Source organism: Budorcas taxicolor, chromosome 10 (assembly GCF_023091745.1).
Source record: "Budorcas taxicolor isolate Tak-1 chromosome 10, Takin1.1, whole genome shotgun sequence".
NCBI lineage: Eukaryota > Metazoa > Chordata > Mammalia > Artiodactyla > Bovidae > Budorcas > Budorcas taxicolor.
Genome location: NC_068919.1, coordinates 13517807 through 13534784, shown reverse-complemented (window position 1 = coordinate 13534784; position 16978 = coordinate 13517807). Strand labels below are relative to the sequence as shown.

Sequence of the window (16978 nt, the reverse complement as noted above, 5' to 3'; positions counted from 1 at the left end):
TAAACTGGAAAATTCTGAAAGAGATGGGAATACCAGACCACCTAACCTGCCTCTTGAGAAATCTGTATGCAGGTAAGGAAGCAACAGTTAGAACTGGACATGAAACAACAGACTGGTTCCAAACAGGAAAATGAGTACGTCAAGGCTGTATACTGTCACCCTGCTTATTTAAGTTATATGCAGAGTACATCATGAGAAACGCTGGGCTGGAAGAAGCACAAGCTGGAATCAAGACTGCCAGGAGAAATATCAATAACCTCAGATATGCAGATGACACCACCCTTATGGCAGAAAGTGAAGAGGAGCTAAAAAGCCTCTTGATGAAAGTGAAAGAGGAGAGTGAAAAAGCTGGCTTAAAGCTCAACATTCAGAAAATGAAGATCATGGCATCTGGTCCCATCACTCCATGGGAAATAGATGGGGAAACAGTAGAAACAGTGTCAGACTTATTTTTTTGGGCTCCAAAATCACTACAGTTGGTGACTGCAGCCATGAAATTAAAAGACGCTTACTCCTTGGAAGAAAAGTTATGACCAACCTAGATAGTATATTCAAAAGCAGAGACATTACTTTGCCAACTAAGGTCCGTCTAGTCAAGGCTATGGTTTTTCCAGTAGTCATGTATGGATGTGAGAGTTGGACTGTGAAGAAGGCTGAGCACCAAAGAATTGATGCTTTTGAACTGTGGTGTTGGAGAAGACTCTGGAGAGTCCCTTGGACTGCAAGGAGATCCAACCAGTCCATTCTGAAGGAGATCAGCCCTGGGATTTCTTTGGAAGGACTGATGCTAAAGCTGAAGCTCCAGTACTTTGGCCACCTCATGCGAAGAGTTGACTCATTGGAAAAGACTCTGATGCTGGGAGGGATTGGGGGCAGGTGGAGAAGGGGACGACCAAGGATGAGATGGCTGGATGGCATCACTGACTCGATGGATGTGAGTCTGGGTGAACTTCAGGAGTTAGTGACGGACAGGGAGGCCTGGCGTGCTGCGCTTCATGGGGTCGCAAAGAGTCGGACACGACTGAGAGACTGAACTGAACTCTTGTTAGATTTAACAAGAGAAAATTAAAGTAGAAATTCATGAGTCATAGTGACTTACGCTGTGTGTAACAATAGCCATCCACCAGTCACATATGGCTTTTGAACACCTGAAATGTGGCCAGATCAAATTGAGATTTAAGTGCAAAATCCATATCAAATTTTGAAGATGCAGTATGGAAAAAAAGAGCTTAAAATCTCATTTTGATTTTTATATTAATTATTGAAATGATTAACATTAAATTTTTAAAAAACATTATAAACATCATTTCAGACCCAGCAATCCTATTCCTAGCTATTTACAGTAAAGAAAACTTGTGCTCACATACGACTTTGTACAAAGATGATCATATTCCTTGTTTATTTAGCTCTCTGGATCAGGAATGGATCAGCAACTAAAAGAACCACTAAACACATACAACCTGAATGAATCTCAAAGGCATTATTATACTGAAAGACGCCAGACTCAAAAGTTTATACACTTTCGTATGATTCCATTCATGACACTCTTAAAAAGACCACGCTACAGTGAGGGAGAAGGAGGAATGATTTTAAAGGAATAGCACACGGGAGTTTTCAGGGTGATGGGGCCGTTTTGTGTTCTGATTATGGTGATGACTACCACACTGTGTAACTGTGTTAAAATTCACACAACTAAACAAAAGAAAAGGTAAATTTTACAGTATGAAATTTAATTTCCCCTTGTTTTATGAGGCTACTAGAAAGTTTTTAATTACATATGTGGTTCACATTATCTATTGGACAGCACTCTACTTATTACTAAAAGATGTTAGAATCCACACTAATACGCTGACATGAAAATGTGTACATTTGAGATTATCCCTCAGAAACCAAACTTGGGTGTGAAGAATTAGCCACAAAGCCCAAGCACTACTTACCACTTTTTCCACAATAAATATGGTTTCATTTTCATGTAGAATATTTTTCAAAGGGTTTGGTTGGCCTTTGCTGATCAACTGCACTTGAATATCAGCCTATTAAAAACAGATTGAGATCCAGCAATGTTATAGAGACACATATATATATGTACAAATATTTAAACACATAAAGACCAGTTCTATGCAAGTAACTGAACAAGACTTAATGTTTTAAAAATACAATTTCATTTATTCTTTGCCCATGTTGTTTTTCATGTTGAGAAAATCTAGCTGGGGAATTCCCTAGAAGTCCAGTGGTTATGACTCCAAGCTTTCACTGCAGAGGGCAAAGGTTCAATCCCAGGTTGGAGAACTAAGATCCTTGCAAGCCTAGAGTGGTCAAAACAACAACAAAACCTAGCTATTATAGTTTGTATCTGTATGCTTCAAGGCCCACCTAGAGAGCACCCTGCCTTGTAAGACCTTTTGATTAGGATCACACTGACATCCTCTTCCCCTAATCATCCTGGATTTACTGTTAGGAACCATAAAATTAGCTCTTTACTAAACATTATTTTTTCTGATTTTTCCATGAAATTTAGAACTTTGTCACTGTATAGGTACTGTGTATTTCTTCATTCCAATTACAATAAACATTTATTGTAGAAAAGTTTGAAAACAGATAGCTAACAGATAAAACTCATCTATATTCTACTAACCAGTTGTTGTTCAGTCCCTGAGTTGTGTCCAACTCTTTGCCACCCCACGAACTGCAGCATCCCAGGCTCCTCTGTCCTCCATGATCTCCCAGAGTTTGCTCAGACTCATGTCCACTAGGTCGATGATGCTGTCTAACCATCTCACCCTCTGCTGCTCCCTTCTCCTTTTGCCTTCAATCTTTCCCAGCACTAGAGTCTTTTCCAGTGAGTCAGCTCTTCACATCAGGTGGCCAAAGTACTGGAACTTTAGCTTCCGCAACAGTCCTTCCAATGAATGTTCAGGGTTGATGTCCTTTTTCTTGAGGTTTGATCTCCTCGCAGTCCAAGTCTTCTTCAGCACAGTTTGGAAGCATTAATTTTTTGGCCCAGTCTTCTTTCTGGTCCAACTCTCACATCCATACATGACTACTGGAAAATCTGTAACTTTGACTATGTGGACCTTTGTCAGCAAAGTGACGTGTCTGCTTTTTAATACACTGTCTAGGTTTGTCATAGCTTTCCTTCCAAGGAGCAAGCATCTTTTAATTTCATGGCTACAGTCACAGTCCTCGGTGATTTTGTAACCTAAAAAAATAAAATCTGTCACTGCTTCCACTATTTCCCCTTCTACTTAACATGAAGTGATGGGACCGGATGACATGATCTCAGACTTTTTTTTTTGGCTGTGCCAGGTCTTAGTTGTGGCGTGCAGGATCTTCGACCTTTAGTTATGGCATGTGGGACCTAGCTCCCCGACCAGGGATTGAACCCAGATCCCATGCATTGGGAGCAGGGAGTTTTAGCCACTGACCACCAGGGAAGTCCCTTAGATTTTTTAATGTTGAGCTTCAAGCCAGCTTTTCCACTCTCCTCTTCACTCTCAAGAGGTTCTTTAGTTCCTCTTTGTTTTCAGGCATTAGAGTGGTATCATCCGCACATCTGAGGTTGCTGATATTTCTCTCAGCAATCTTGATCCCAGCTTGTGATTTCATCCAGCCTGTTATCTCGCGTGATGTACTCCACATAGAAATTAAACAAGCAGGGTAACAGTATACAGTCTTGATGTACCCCATTCCCAATTTTGAACCAGTCGGTTGTTCCATGTCTTGTTCTAACTATGGTTTCTTGACCCACATAGCCAGAGTAGTCACTACTATTATTAGTCTTATTGGTGTATATTTTGCCTAATCTTTTCCCAGACATATAAATAAACCTACTTTAATAGAAATATATTATTTTGATAATGCAACAGATTTTTGCTTAATAAATAAACAGAATATTCTAAGTTTTATATCATGAACTTCCTTCCATGCCATTAAACTTTTTTAGGCTGTCTAGTGCCATGGAGCTACCATCACATAATTAATTCTGTATTATTCAACATTTGTGCATTTCCAAATTATATGCTATAATAACTGATAAGGGATATTCTTTAATTACTACCTCCTCTGCACCCCACAACATGAGGAGCTCCTCCAACCAGGGATGAACCCATGCCCTCTGCAGTGGCAGCTCAGAGTCTTAACCACTGGACCAACAGGGAAGTTCCCCTTTAATTACTTTCTTAAGATGAGTATCTAAAATCACATTGATACTGTCAAATTGCCTTTCAAATGTCATATTCACATATTCGCATTCTCATTTTACGTCAACACACTATTTACATTCTTTTTACCATCTCACCTAGCAAATAGTTATCTTGCTATTTTATAAATTTCATTTATTCGATCACTAATGACAGTGAACAGCCGCTAAAATGCTTATTATTGACAATTATCTCTCATTACTTGAATCTATTTATTTCTTAGTTTGGAAATCGAAGCATTTAGATACCAAGTACAGAGAGCAAAGGATGCTTTCTTACTCTAACCTACTAAACTTTTTGAGTTTAATAATCTTTGGCTGTACTAGGTCTTCAGTGGAGAAGGAAATGGCAACCCACTTCAGTGCTCTTGCCGGAAGAATCCTAGGGACGGGGGAGCCTGTTGGGCTGCCGTCTATGGGGTCGCAGAGTCGGACACGGCTGAAGTGACTTAGCAGCAGCAGCAGGTCTTCAGTGCTGCGCGTGGGCTTCTCACTGAGTGGCTTCTCTCAGTGCAGAGCACAGGCTCCAGGAGGCTCAGGCTCAGTAGTTGTGCCCGCAGGTTTAACTGCTCCAGGGCATGTATGATCTTCCCAGGTCAGGAATCAAACCCGAGACCCCTACACTGGCAGGTGGATTTCCAACCACTGAACGAGCAGGGGAGCCTCGTATCTACTTTGTTCCTGATCGAATACTGTTGTGGATTGAACTGTTGTTGTTCAGTCACTAAGTTGTGTCCGACCGACTCTTTGCAACCCCATGGACGGCAGCACGCCAGGCTTCCCTGTCCTTCACTATCTCCTGGAGTTTGTTCAAACTCATGTCCATGAGTCAGGGATGCCATCCAACCTTCTCCTCCTGCCCTCAGTCCTTCCCAGCATCAGGGTTTTTTCCAATGAGATGGCTCTTAACATTACGTGGCCAAAGTACTGGAGTTTCAGCTTCAACATCAATCCTTCCAATGAATATTTAGGACTGATTTCCTTTAGGATTAACTGGTTTCATCTCCTTGCAGTCCAAGGGACTCTTAACAGTCTTCTCCAACACTTATTTTTATCCTCTACCTATTCATCTATTATGATTATCTTCATTCCTTATTGGTTTTAAGAGCTTTTCATATATTTTATATACATGGGTATTAACACTTATCGTTTATGACACTGATGTCATAAATGATATCCTCAGCTAGTCTTTTAGACATAATTTATTTTAGTTTGTTAACTGTTTTAGAGGATTAAGTTCTATGAGAAGTTTTACCTGTGGAACACTTGGCATGTTAGATGCTTAATAAATTCACGAATGTTTATAGCAGCTTTATGCAAAACAATTAAAAACTAGAAACAATCCAGTCTGAATAGTGAATGGATAACCAAACTGCATTCATACAATGGACTATTACTCAACAATAAAAAGGGATGAACTACTGATACACACAACACCACAGTCAAATCACAAATGCATTATACTCAGGACTTGAGCAGTTAAAAGTCTGTACTTCCAGTGCAAGGGGTGAAGGTTCAGCTCCTGGTTGGGGAACTAAGATCCCACATGCCATGTGGCATGGCCATTAAAAAAAAAAAGAAAACAAAACAAATGCATTATACTTATTGAGAAAAGCCAGACAGAAAAGCTATAAACCATATGGCTTTATTTATATGACATTCGGAAAAGGCCACACACAAAAAGAATGTAAAACAGATCAGTAGTTGCCAGGGAACAGGGGAAAGGGTTAAGTAAAAAGGGACATGAGATGTTTTTGGAGATCATAGGAATGTTCTTGATTATGGAGGTGGTAATACAACTAAATGCATTTGTAAAAATTCATAGAACTGTACTCTAAAAGGGTGACATTTAATGTATGTAAATCAACTTTGATAAACTCAACTTTTAAAAACAATTTTAGGATGACTGAGTTGTTTAAAAACCAAATAAGTTGTTCATACCTCATAGATAAATGGGTCTTTACAGATTCCTTTCTTTTTTTCATCAAATTCCCTGAAATGCAGAAACACATGTGAAAAATAAAGCTACAGTATTTTGTCATTTAAACTCTGGAGTTACTGAGAGAAATTAAAAATTCAGAGTACTCATGACAGCACTAAGGCACAGTTGGGAAAAGAGAAGCAGAAAAATAGCATTAGGTTAATAAGGAAAGAAAAAAAAGAGATTAGTAAAGACTAATAGACAGCTGCCCCTTGGGACTTCCCTGGTGGTCCAGCGAATTAAAACTATGTCGTTTCAATGCAGGGGGCACAGGTTCGATCCCTGGTTGAAAAACTAAGATCCCACATGTCCTGAAGTACAGCCAGAGAAAAGAGATAGACAGCTGCCCCAAACTGGGTACAACTGGTTCTCAGAGGCAGCAGGAAATTAGGTCACCTACCTCTATTCTTATAACTTTTAAAACACAGTACCAATTACTATTAAAATGTAATTTACAACACGACTTTTGGGAAGCAAAAATAACTGAAATCAGTGGGTAATTATGGAGAGGTTATTTAAGGGTCCCAGGCCTTGAGTTTCTATTGCTATCCTCCCTGTTTTCATGAGTTGACACCAAAAAATTAGTGAGCTGGATAACGCTAAAGCATTCCTAAAATGGAAGCACGAAATGTTGAGATGCATCGTAATTGTCATTCCATTGAAGAAAGCTGATCCCGGGGCTTCCCGGGTGGCCCAGTGGTAAAGAACCCACCTGCAAAGGCAGGGGACAAGGATTCAATCTCTGATCTGGGAAGCCCACACACGCCTCAGGACAGCTAAGCCCACACGCTACAGCCCTTGAGCCCGGGCTCCAGAGCCCAGGAACTGAGGCTACTGAAGCGCCCTAGAGCCTGTGCTCTGCAGCAAGGGAAGTCACCACAGTGAGAAGCCTTTGCACTGCAACCAGAGTAGCCCTGCTCACCGTATCTGCGGAAAAGCCCCAGCAGCAACCAAGACCCAGCACAGCCAAAAATAAATAAGTAAAATTATATTTATTTTAAAAAGCTGATCCCAAAGCATGTAAACTATAAACTATTAAGATACCAAAAATGCACATCAGCTTGATCTACACTCTAAAAGAGAAAAGAATTGTTAGAGTCCTAAAGGAACCCAACAGAACAGTTTCAGGATACCATTATTTGATCCACTCTGTAACTCACTGAAATAAAAACTAGGCCTGTGACTAATCCACTTTGGCCATTTTGGACAAGGCTGTGACTTTCCCCCTGTATTTATTTATTTGGCTGTATCAGGTCTTAGTTGCAGCACACAGGATCTTTGTTGAGTCACATGAGATTTTTCACTAGGTCATGCGGGCTCTCTAGTTGTGACTCTCTGCGTCTGGAATGCGTGGGCTCAGTAGGTGCGTGGCTTGAGAGACATGTGGGATCCCCCACCAGGGATCGAATCTATGTCCCCTGCATTGCAAGGTGGATTTTTAACCACTGGACCACCACGGTAAGTCCTTGAGAAAAGAAGTTTATCTCTATGCATACGTAACTCAAGGATCATTCAACCATCATTCAGTAATAATTCCACCAGTATGTACTTTATGGGCAGGCACTCTGTGAACAAAAAAGTGTTGCCTGTCTTTCTGATACGCCAATACTGCCTGCCATCAGCCATCAGCCACTGCAGCTACCTTGGTGCACCCTGAGAACTCAGGACTAGACAGTTAAGCTACACACCAAAGGGGCGATTTCAATGAGCTCAGACTCCCGCATCTTCCCAAAAGTGGAAAAGCACTGTAATCATTACCTTGAGATGTCTGTTCCTGGGATTAGTAGTAAACTTTTGATGTTCAACTACATTTCCCTCAGCAAAACTCCTATATATTCTGGCTCCTCCCTTACCTTTTAGGAACAGTTCTTTAGAGCTATCTGAAGCTGACTGCCAGGCTATACTACTCAGTAAGGCCCCTGAATAACAGTAATTTTAGGTTGTGCATTTTTTAAGTCAACAATTCTTACTAAATGTCTAAGATATAAAACAAATGCATAGTTCCTGGCTCACAGTCTTGACTGCAGCCAACAACTGCAACACAGGGTGATGAGCCTCAAAGAGGGTGGTGCACAGGAAGAGACTTTGCTAGAGGGCTTCAACTTTATCCTGAAAGCTAAGAGGAGCTCAGTACAAGATTTTAAATGAGAAAATCTCCCTGACTTCCTGATGTGGAGAGATAAACTTGGTGGCCAGAAAATAACTGAATAATTTGTAGTACTGAAAAAAGTGATGATGGTAAACAAAGCAGTCAGGATGCAGGGAAAACAAAGGTAGCTGGTGACTGACTAGATGGGATGGAGGTGGCGGAAAATAGAACCAAATGACAATCTTGGACAAGGAACTCTTAACTCAGAGACAGAATTCAGGAAACTGTCACACTGCAGGGAATAGATGGATTCAGTTTGCAGATAATGAGTTTGAGATCTCATTTGGACATTTCCAGTAGGCAGGTGGCTACACAGGTAATATGAGGGATTAAAAAGAAGACACACAATTGATGCTTCAAAAGTGGAGAGAAATACTAACACTTATGAAAGAATTACGAAAGAGTCTAAGTAAAATTTATCAACAAGGGACTGGTTAAATAAACATAAACTAGCCAAACAATGAAATATTATATAGCCACTAAAAACAGATCTATAGGCTGTCATACTGAAGGCTATCTAACATATTGTTAATTAAAAGAAAAAGCTAGTGAGGGACTTCCCTGGTGATCCAGTGGCTAAGACTCCCGGCTCCCACTGCAGGGGGTGCCTGGTTTCAAACGCGTCAGGGAACTAGATCCCACAAGCCGAAACTAAAGATCCCACGTGTGGCAGTGAAGATCTCAGGGGTTGCAACTAAGATTTGGTGTACCAAATAAACAAATACAAATAAATGCTAAAAAAAAAAAAAAAAAAAAACAGCTAGTGATCTTTCTACAGTGTTGAAAAAAATTGACAAGCAGTACCACTTTTATAAGCAGGATAAAAAGCAATGAAGACAAATAATGAACAAGTATGATATTTAGAAAAAGGGGTTAGATTACAGCAGTTGGTTATCAAAATGTGGTGTCAGGCCAGCAGCATCTGCTTCGCCTGAAATTGATTAGAAAGGGAAACTCTTTAGCCCTACCCAGAACCTGCTGCTGTTCAGTCCCTCAGTCTTGTCTGACTCTTTGTGACACCATGGACTAAAGTACGCAGGCTTCCCTGTCCTTCACATCTCCCAGAGCTTGCTCAGATTCATGTCCATTGAGTCAGAGACGCTATCTAACCATCTCATCCCACTCCACCCAGGCCTACTAAATCAAAAATTCTGGAGGTGGGCCCGGCAATCGGTTTTGGCAACTTGCCAGGTGATTCTGATTTGCGCTCAAGTTTGAGAACTACTGGATTAGATTTTTGTGTCGGATACAAAACTGGATGGAATCCACTTTATTACTAGTACTTCACTATATGAGGATTCCCTTGTTGGCTCAGATGGTAGAGTCTGCCTGCAACTCGGAAGACCCGGGTTGGATCCCTGGGTCGGGAAGATGCCCTAAAGAAGAAGAAGGAAATGACAACCCACTCCAATATTCTTGCCTAGAAAATCCCATGGATGGGGGAGCCTGGTGGGCTACAGTCCATAGGGTCGCAAAGACTCGGGCACGACTGAGCGACTTCACTTTCACTATACGAATAAAACGAAGTCCTGCTGCTGCTAAGTCACTTCAGTCGTGTCCGACTCTGTACGACCCCATAGACGGCAGCCCACCAGGCTCCTCCGTCCCTGGGATTTTCCAGGCAAGAACACTGGACTGGGTTGCCATTTCCTTCTAGGGCACTGTAAAACAAGTGTTTTGAACCATCACGTTATCACTATGACTGCTGCTCAAAAAACCATCTTGAGCTCTTTCCTCCGCTGCCGCTAAGGTGCTCGGTTCTTCCGAGGAAGCTAAGGCCGTTTTGGGGTGAGGCCCTCACTTCATCCGGCGACTAGCACCGCGCCCGGCAGCCCCCACCTAGCACTCGCCCGCACCATGGCCTCCGTCTCGGAGCTCGCTTGTATCTACTCTGCCCTCATTCTGCACGACGATGAGGTGACGGTCACGGAGGATAAGATCAATGCCCTCATTAAAGCAGCCGGTGTAAATGTTGAGCCTTTCTGGCCAGGTTTGTTTGCAAAGGCCTTGGCCAATGTCAACATCGGGAGCCTCATCTGCAATGTGGGGGCTGGTGGACCTGCCCCAGCGGCCGGTGCTGCACCAGCAGGAGGCCCTGCCCCCTCCACTGCTGCTGCCCCAGCTGAGGAGAAGAAAGTAGAAGCAAAGAAAGAAGAATCTGAAGAGTCTGATGATGACATGGGCTTCGGTCTTTTTGACTAAACCTTCTTAGTAACACATTGAATAAAAAGCTGAGCTGTTAAAAAAAAAAAAACCATCTTGAATAAACTATAAAACACGCTTCACACCAGCAAAGCTTTAAACAGGTGAACTATATCAACATCTAGTTTTCTGTATCCTGTTCGATGCCTCTAACATATCACAAGTTGTGTGTGCATTATCAGATTGAATAATACACTTCTCGTAAAATTCGTCACCTTCCACCGCCGGCGACAAAGTACACGTTTTCTTCTAAACGTGACTAAAGGCAACAGGGCCTACCGGGTCAAACTCACAATGGAGCAGAAAACCGGCCTCTCTGCCGCTCCCAGATCCCCGGAAAGCGAACTCAATTTACAAATTCGCGCCGGTGGAAACTGGGAAGGCGCTAATCCCCAAGTCTGCGGCAAGAGGCTTGGGGCGAAGATCGAGATACCCCAGGGGAGAAGTGCTGTCGCCAAAGTCAAGCCAGAACTAGGGGCTACAACTCACTGCAGGAGACCAGCGTAAAATTCCTCAGCAGCTCGGTTAGCTCCCGACCACATCGCGCCCCAGTTTGACTGAAGACCCGAAACCGCCAAGCTGAAATGCGCGCCGGGCGCTGACGTACGGGGTCGTGACCTCCTTGCCGGGACTACTTTTACCCCCTCCAACAGGCTCCATTCTACAGTTAAACTATTGTTTTATAGCGCACAGCGGTGTCTCCTGTCTCAATAGTTTCCCCTTCCCGTAAGAAAAAGTTAAAATAAATTATACTGGTTGAGGGGGAAAAGACACTCGTCTCGCGAGAGTTGGCCACGGCCTCTCATGGATTACTCCGCGAAAAGGAGTCCCTGGGTTCTAAGAGCTCTTTTTAGCTATGGAAGTCAATAAATACCGTAATTTGACATATATGAAGAAATAATATGCTATTTTTATTGTTTTAGCGTGGTGGGGAGATATTTTATATCCCTGAATTGATTCTGAGGCGGGGCAGGCTGGAGGACGAGCTGAAGGTTACATATGGAGTGGGAGTGCTAGGCACTTCCTTTTCCTGTGGGAGCCGCCGGGGTGAGAGGAGCGTGGCCTTCTCCTCTCCCCGCCATGGTAAGCAGAACTCTTTTCCTCTGGACCTGTTTCTTTTTTCGGAGCTTGGCAGGAATGGGCTTGGGTGTTCAGAGCATGAAGTCTTCAGGAGGGGAAGCGAGGAGAAGGAGATGGGGACCAAAGGCGTGTTTTTGTGGCTGGGACGTGGGTAGTAATGCTCTACGGCAGCCATCTTAGAGGCAACGTGTGCGGGCCGGCGCCGGGCGCGTCTGGAGTAACACGGAGGAACCCCAGATAGTTCTTGGAGCCAGAGGGACCTTTGGGATTCTAGCTTCTCTTGGATCTTAGAAAGTATGGGTTCCGCTGAAGACTTGGAAATTCTCAGAGCGTTAGTCTAAGGCTAGGTGAGTCAATGTGGGGGTTTGTGTCTCCATACTCTATTAAGTGAGGAATACTTAAGTTTTAAGAGAGATTTCGTTAATCAAAAAACTTCTATTTCACTTATTATTGTGTGCTTATCTTAGCGATTGCCTCTGAAAGCGTTCTGGTCTTGCATTAAATTTTACTTGTTTTGTAGCTACTGCATAAATAAGGTTTGTGAAAGCACTATGTGCCTTGGGTAGTTCAGTGAACACAATATGCAAAAAGCGCTAGTATGCTACTTTGATCGTAATTGAGTTGGTCAGGATGCATTGAAATGTTCGATGGTAGTGTTGTAGACAGGGAATTGGAGAGGAGGCGGTAATTGGACTTTATAAGACGTGATCAGAGACACCTGAAGGAGGCTAGGTGCGGAAGGGTATGTTTAGGTAAAATACTTGTTAAATCTGAGCAAGGAGAGGGATGGCCCTGAGTGTAGGCCTGAGAATCTGGAAGAGAGTGTGGGCTGTGGGCAGCGAGGTTGAGCAGTTCTGTAGGTCATGCTTAGGACCTTTTACTTTCAGGGGGTAAGTTTCTGGAGAAAACTGAGCAAGAAGTAACAAGGCTGTTTTTTAGTAGTAAGTTTTGGAAGATGTGTTTGGAATGGGATGACAGGGAAGGATGGATGTTTGAAGTTAGAGCCCTGGTAGATAAGATTTGGTCACGTTTGGGATGAGAGTTTGGATGACGTTAAACTGCATTTTCAAATCTTACACTATGGTTTTTATTTTGCTCTTTAAGGCCCGATTTGAAAGTTTAATAATAAAGCAATCTCTTTGAAAATGATGGAAATTTTGTGGCAGAACTTGAGAAATTTAGGTATCTTTCAAGTATTTATTGATGTTGATAGACCTGATGGCGTGTTGATAACTTATTTGGCTTAAGCGATATCTACCTCATCAAATTTCTAGACCTTTCTGTAAATGAGCCTTTAATGCTTTTGTTGGTGCTTGAGAAGAGTGCTTTTGATGATGTTTCTCAATATAAATATTTTTTTTTAATTTTTTTCAGGCGTGTGCTCGTCCACTGATATCAGTGTACTCCGAAAAGGGGGAGTCATCTGGCAAAAATGTCACTTTGCCTGCTGTGTTCAAGGCTCCCATTCGACCCGATATTGTTAATTTTGTTCACACCAACTTGCGCAAAAACAACAGACAGCCCTATGCTGTCAGTGAATTAGCAGGTATGGATTTAGCTGTTTCATGGGTTGACTTTTTAAGGGGTACTTCACAGCAGTGATGAAATTGCACTCCGTTGGTCCGTGTTTCTGAACAGCATGATTTCCCTGGATGTTCTGATGCTGTTTGCCGCCGTACGCAGTAGTCACACAATGGTGTGGTAAGGCGCTAAAGCTTGTGTTTCTGAACAATTTCAGGTCATCAAACCAGTGCTGAGTCTTGGGGTACCGGCAGAGCTGTGGCTCGAATTCCCAGGGTTCGAGGTGGCGGGACTCACCGTTCCGGTCAGGGTGCTTTTGGAAATGTATCCTTTGTTGCACCACCTAGACTGGACAGCTGTGGCATTTGGCAGACTGAACCTGGCTTATTCATTTTAGTGATTTGGAGATATTTGTGCTCAAGACACTGATGTCCGGGTTAAGACACTTACACAGATTTGCTGTTGGGAAGCCGGCTTGGCAGCACAGGGTTTTGCTTGCAATGATGTCGTAATTTGCGTCTGACTCTGTTCTCAGCGACAGTTGCCTGCTGTCAGTGGCTGGTTCAGAAGGGTGACGAAAATTCTTACTGAGCAAGGCATAACCTGATTGTAATTGCTAAACTTGGAGAAATGTGATTCTTAACTGGGAAAATAGATGTGTCGTGGGGGCCGCATGTTTGCACCAACCAAGACCTGGCGACGTTGGCACCGCAGAGTGAATACAACGCAGAAGCGATACGCCATCTGCTCTGCACTGGCTGCCTCAGCCTTACCGGCGCTGGTCATGTCTAAAGGTTTGTGATACTTTATCTTTTAGGGATCCTGTAAACCTTTCTTAAATCTGAACCTGATTGCCTGTGTGAATTCTCTTCATCCTAGAGTGTCTGACTACATTTCCCTCTACTAAATGCTAGTTACAACCACTTCAGTCTAACAACTCAGTGAATACTATGTAATGAGGTAATTTTTACATCGCTTGTCGAAATGATGAGATTCCACTCAATTGGTCCGTGTTTCTGAAACACATGATCTTTGTGGTAGTTCTGATTTGGCAAATGTGCCACTTGATTTTGTGGGTTTGATTACATTTTTCAAAGGGTTCAGGGTAACCAGGTCAGTGTTAATTGACTTTGTCAGGTCATCGTATAGAGGAAGTTCCTGAACTTCCTTTGGTGGTGGAAGATAAAGTTGAAGGCTACAAGAAGACCAAGGAGGCTGTTTTGCTTCTGAAGAAACTTAAGGCCTGGAATGATATCAAAAAGGTAGGTTTTGTGGTTCTTCATACAAGTTTGTTGCCAAACTTTTTTACATTTCGAAAGGTTACTGAAAGACAGTATAAGTAAACCTTAGTGGATATGAGAGCAAGGACTCTGGAACCATATTCCCTGAGTTTGAAAGCTCATTGCTATGTTAAATTTAGGCAAGTCATTTGTGCCTCCAATTTCCTCATCTGTAAAACTAAAGTTTTTTAAACTATGAAGATTTAATACAGGGATCAAATCTCAATCATAATACCAAACTGTACTTTGTTAGGTCTACGCCTCTCAGCGAATGAGAGCCGGCAAAGGCAAAATGAGAAACCGGCGCCGCATCCAGCGCAGGGGACCCTGCATCATCTATAATGAGGACAATGGGATCATCAAGGCCTTCAGAAACATCCCTGGTAATGGTTGTACTGCTTACATGTTTCAATTACCTGTGTTATGCAAGCTTACCCAGCTTTTACTATGATGAGATTCCACTTTATGGTCCGTGTTTCTGAAACACATGATTTTGTGGAACTTCTGATTCGTGGCTGAATAAGTATACCTTTGATGTTTACATTCGTGATTAAAATACTTCTTAGGTGCTATAAAGATGGTCTGCATTTCACTTACTGAAATACAGGATCCCTAATTCTCCTTTTCCCTTTACAAAGGAATTACTCTGCTTAACGTAAGCAAGCTGAACATTTTGAAACTTGCTCCTGGTGGTCACGTGGGACGTTTCTGCATTTGGACTGAAAGTGCTTTCCGAAAGTTAGATGAGCTATATGGCACTTGGCGTAAAGCAGCCTCCCTCAAGAGTAACTACAAGTGAGTATAATTTGTACGCTGGACATAGATGTTTACATTGTTGTTCAGTCACGAAGTCGTGTCTTAATCTTGGCACTTGAGACAGCAAGGACTTCACATATATGCTGTGAAGATTGTTCAAAATGGATTTGCATGTTTTTTAAATAATGCATTATGTTGCCATTTCTTCCTTGTATGCAGATGGCAATATGTTGAAATAGTATAGTGGAAATTCTGATTGGATTCTGTAGAGCTTAAGTGATTAATCTTTTGTTATGAAATAGGGATTAAGCCTCTGTTAAATGTTTTTTCTTTCAGCCTCCCCATGCACAAGATGCTCAATACAGACCTTAGCAGAATCTTGAAAAGCCCAGAAATCCAAAGAGCACTCCGAGCACCACGGTAAAGTTGATATTCACAGTAATTCTTGTTCAGCTTCACACTATCACTTACTTCAGAAATATGGGTAATGTATAAACTATTAATAATAGAGTTATCTGCTTTTTTATAGCAAGAAGATTCATCGCAGAGTCCTGAAGAAGAATCCACTGAAAAACCTGAGAATCATGTTGAAGCTTAACCCGTACGCAAAGACCATGCGTCGGAACACCATTCTTCGGCAGGCCAAGAATGTAAGCAGTAACTTGGGTTTTGCTGGACCTGTGGAGTTTTAGAAAGATTTGATTCTTATATTTTCTTCCTAATTTGTTGCAGCACAAAATCCGCATGGATAAGGCAGCAGCAGCACTAGAAGCCAAATCAGATCAGAAGGGGGTTCAGGGCAAGAAGCCTGTGGTGGGAAACAAAGAAAAGAAGGCTGTTGGTGATAAGAAGCTGAAGAAGCCTGTGGTGGGAAAAAAGGCTGCAGGGACCAAGAAACCAGCAGCTGAAAAGAAGCCCACAGAAAAGAAACCCACCTCAGAGGAAAAGAAGGCTGCTGCATAAACTTAAATTTGTTTATTCCATAAATGCCAAATCATTTTGGACAGCTAATTTTGAATAAAGACCTGAACAAAGAGGCAATGAGGAACATGACTTGGATGTGTTGTGTGAGTTGTGGTTTTAAAGTAACTTGTCTTGAGAAACAGATGGTTTAAAGACTTAGAAATACACAGAAACTCATTATTTAGCTTCCCCCCAAAACCACTTTGGAAAATGGGCCATGTTCCATAAAGATTTGACATTTTTGATAACCACAAGAGGGCAGATTCAGAACATTTTTTAAAAGATAGCGATAAAAAACTTATTTTCCCTTCAGATGTGTTACAGTCTTTGATACAATTGGTGGAAGAGATGCTTGCCAACGTTTTAATATTTGGACCCTTTGGTATAAAAAGGGATTCCCTGGTGGCTCAGACCATGAAGTGCCTGCAATGGAGGAGACCTGGGTTGGGAAGATCCCCTGGAGAAGGAAATGGCAACCCACTCCAGTACTCTTGCCTAGAAAATTCCATGGATGAAGGAGCCTGGTGGGCTACAGTCCATGGGATCGCAAAGAGTCAGACACGACTGAGTGATTTCACTTTTGGTATAAAAAGTGCCAGGTGTTTTTTTCCACAGTCACTGGTGTATTAAAGGTTTAATATGCTTGTGCAGAGTATAGATGTACCCAAACGTTTTTCCAAAGCTTTTAACTCGGGTCGCTGTCTGAATACCTGGAAGTGACTGTGCTTCCCTACTCAGGGTCTTGTTTTGCATCTCGTTTTGCCCTGCTGGCAATCCATCCTCCCATTTATAGATCTCTGTTGCTTAGTATAAAAACACTATCCAGCTTAAAATACTTTCGTGTCCAC

The 16978-nt window shown here is 42.3% G+C and overlaps 3 protein-coding genes and 4 non-coding genes across 7 annotated transcripts in view; 6 read left to right on the top strand and 1 right to left on the bottom strand.

Moving 5' to 3' along the window:
• ZWILCH (zwilch kinetochore protein) overlaps positions 1-11072 on the bottom strand; it is a 42621-nt gene extending 31549 nt beyond the window's left edge. Inside the window, exons 1-3 of the mRNA XM_052646393.1 lie at positions 11020-11072; positions 6140-6191; positions 1938-2033 (exon numbers count right to left, since the gene is read on the bottom strand). Coding sequence (XP_052502353.1) covers positions 1938-2033; positions 6140-6191; positions 11020-11072 — 201 coding nt within the window. The remainder of the gene's footprint in view (positions 1-1937; positions 2034-6139; positions 6192-11019) is intronic.
• Positions 10060-10579, top strand: LOC128053904 (60S acidic ribosomal protein P1). Its single transcript, XM_052646395.1, has one exon. The coding sequence runs from the start codon at positions 10186-10188 to the stop codon at positions 10528-10530; it is 345 nt and encodes a 114-aa protein (XP_052502355.1). The 5' UTR covers positions 10060-10185; the 3' UTR covers positions 10531-10579.
• A 450-nt stretch (positions 11073-11522) lies between the features above and the next one.
• On the top strand, positions 11523-16208 carry RPL4 (ribosomal protein L4). The gene is made up of 10 exons (XM_052646560.1): positions 11523-11613; positions 12985-13156; positions 13349-13455; positions 13787-13925; positions 14269-14393; positions 14665-14794; positions 15050-15206; positions 15504-15587; positions 15697-15817; positions 15900-16208. Exons 1-10 carry the CDS (start codon positions 11611-11613, stop codon positions 16128-16130), a joined length of 1269 nt encoding a protein of 422 aa, XP_052502520.1. The 5' UTR covers positions 11523-11610; the 3' UTR covers positions 16131-16208.
• On the top strand, positions 13205-13275 carry LOC128054888 (small nucleolar RNA SNORD18). Its single transcript, XR_008200036.1, has one exon. It is a non-coding gene; the product is annotated as a small nucleolar RNA SNORD18 (small nucleolar RNA).
• Positions 13628-13725, top strand: LOC128054889 (small nucleolar RNA SNORD16). Its single transcript, XR_008200037.1, has one exon. It is a non-coding gene; the product is annotated as a small nucleolar RNA SNORD16 (small nucleolar RNA).
• On the top strand, positions 14111-14182 carry LOC128054887 (small nucleolar RNA SNORD18). Its single transcript, XR_008200035.1, has one exon. It is a non-coding gene; the product is annotated as a small nucleolar RNA SNORD18 (small nucleolar RNA).
• Positions 14854-14923, top strand: LOC128054886 (small nucleolar RNA SNORD18). Its single transcript, XR_008200034.1, has one exon. It is a non-coding gene; the product is annotated as a small nucleolar RNA SNORD18 (small nucleolar RNA).
• Positions 16209-16978: the final 770 nt, after the last annotated feature.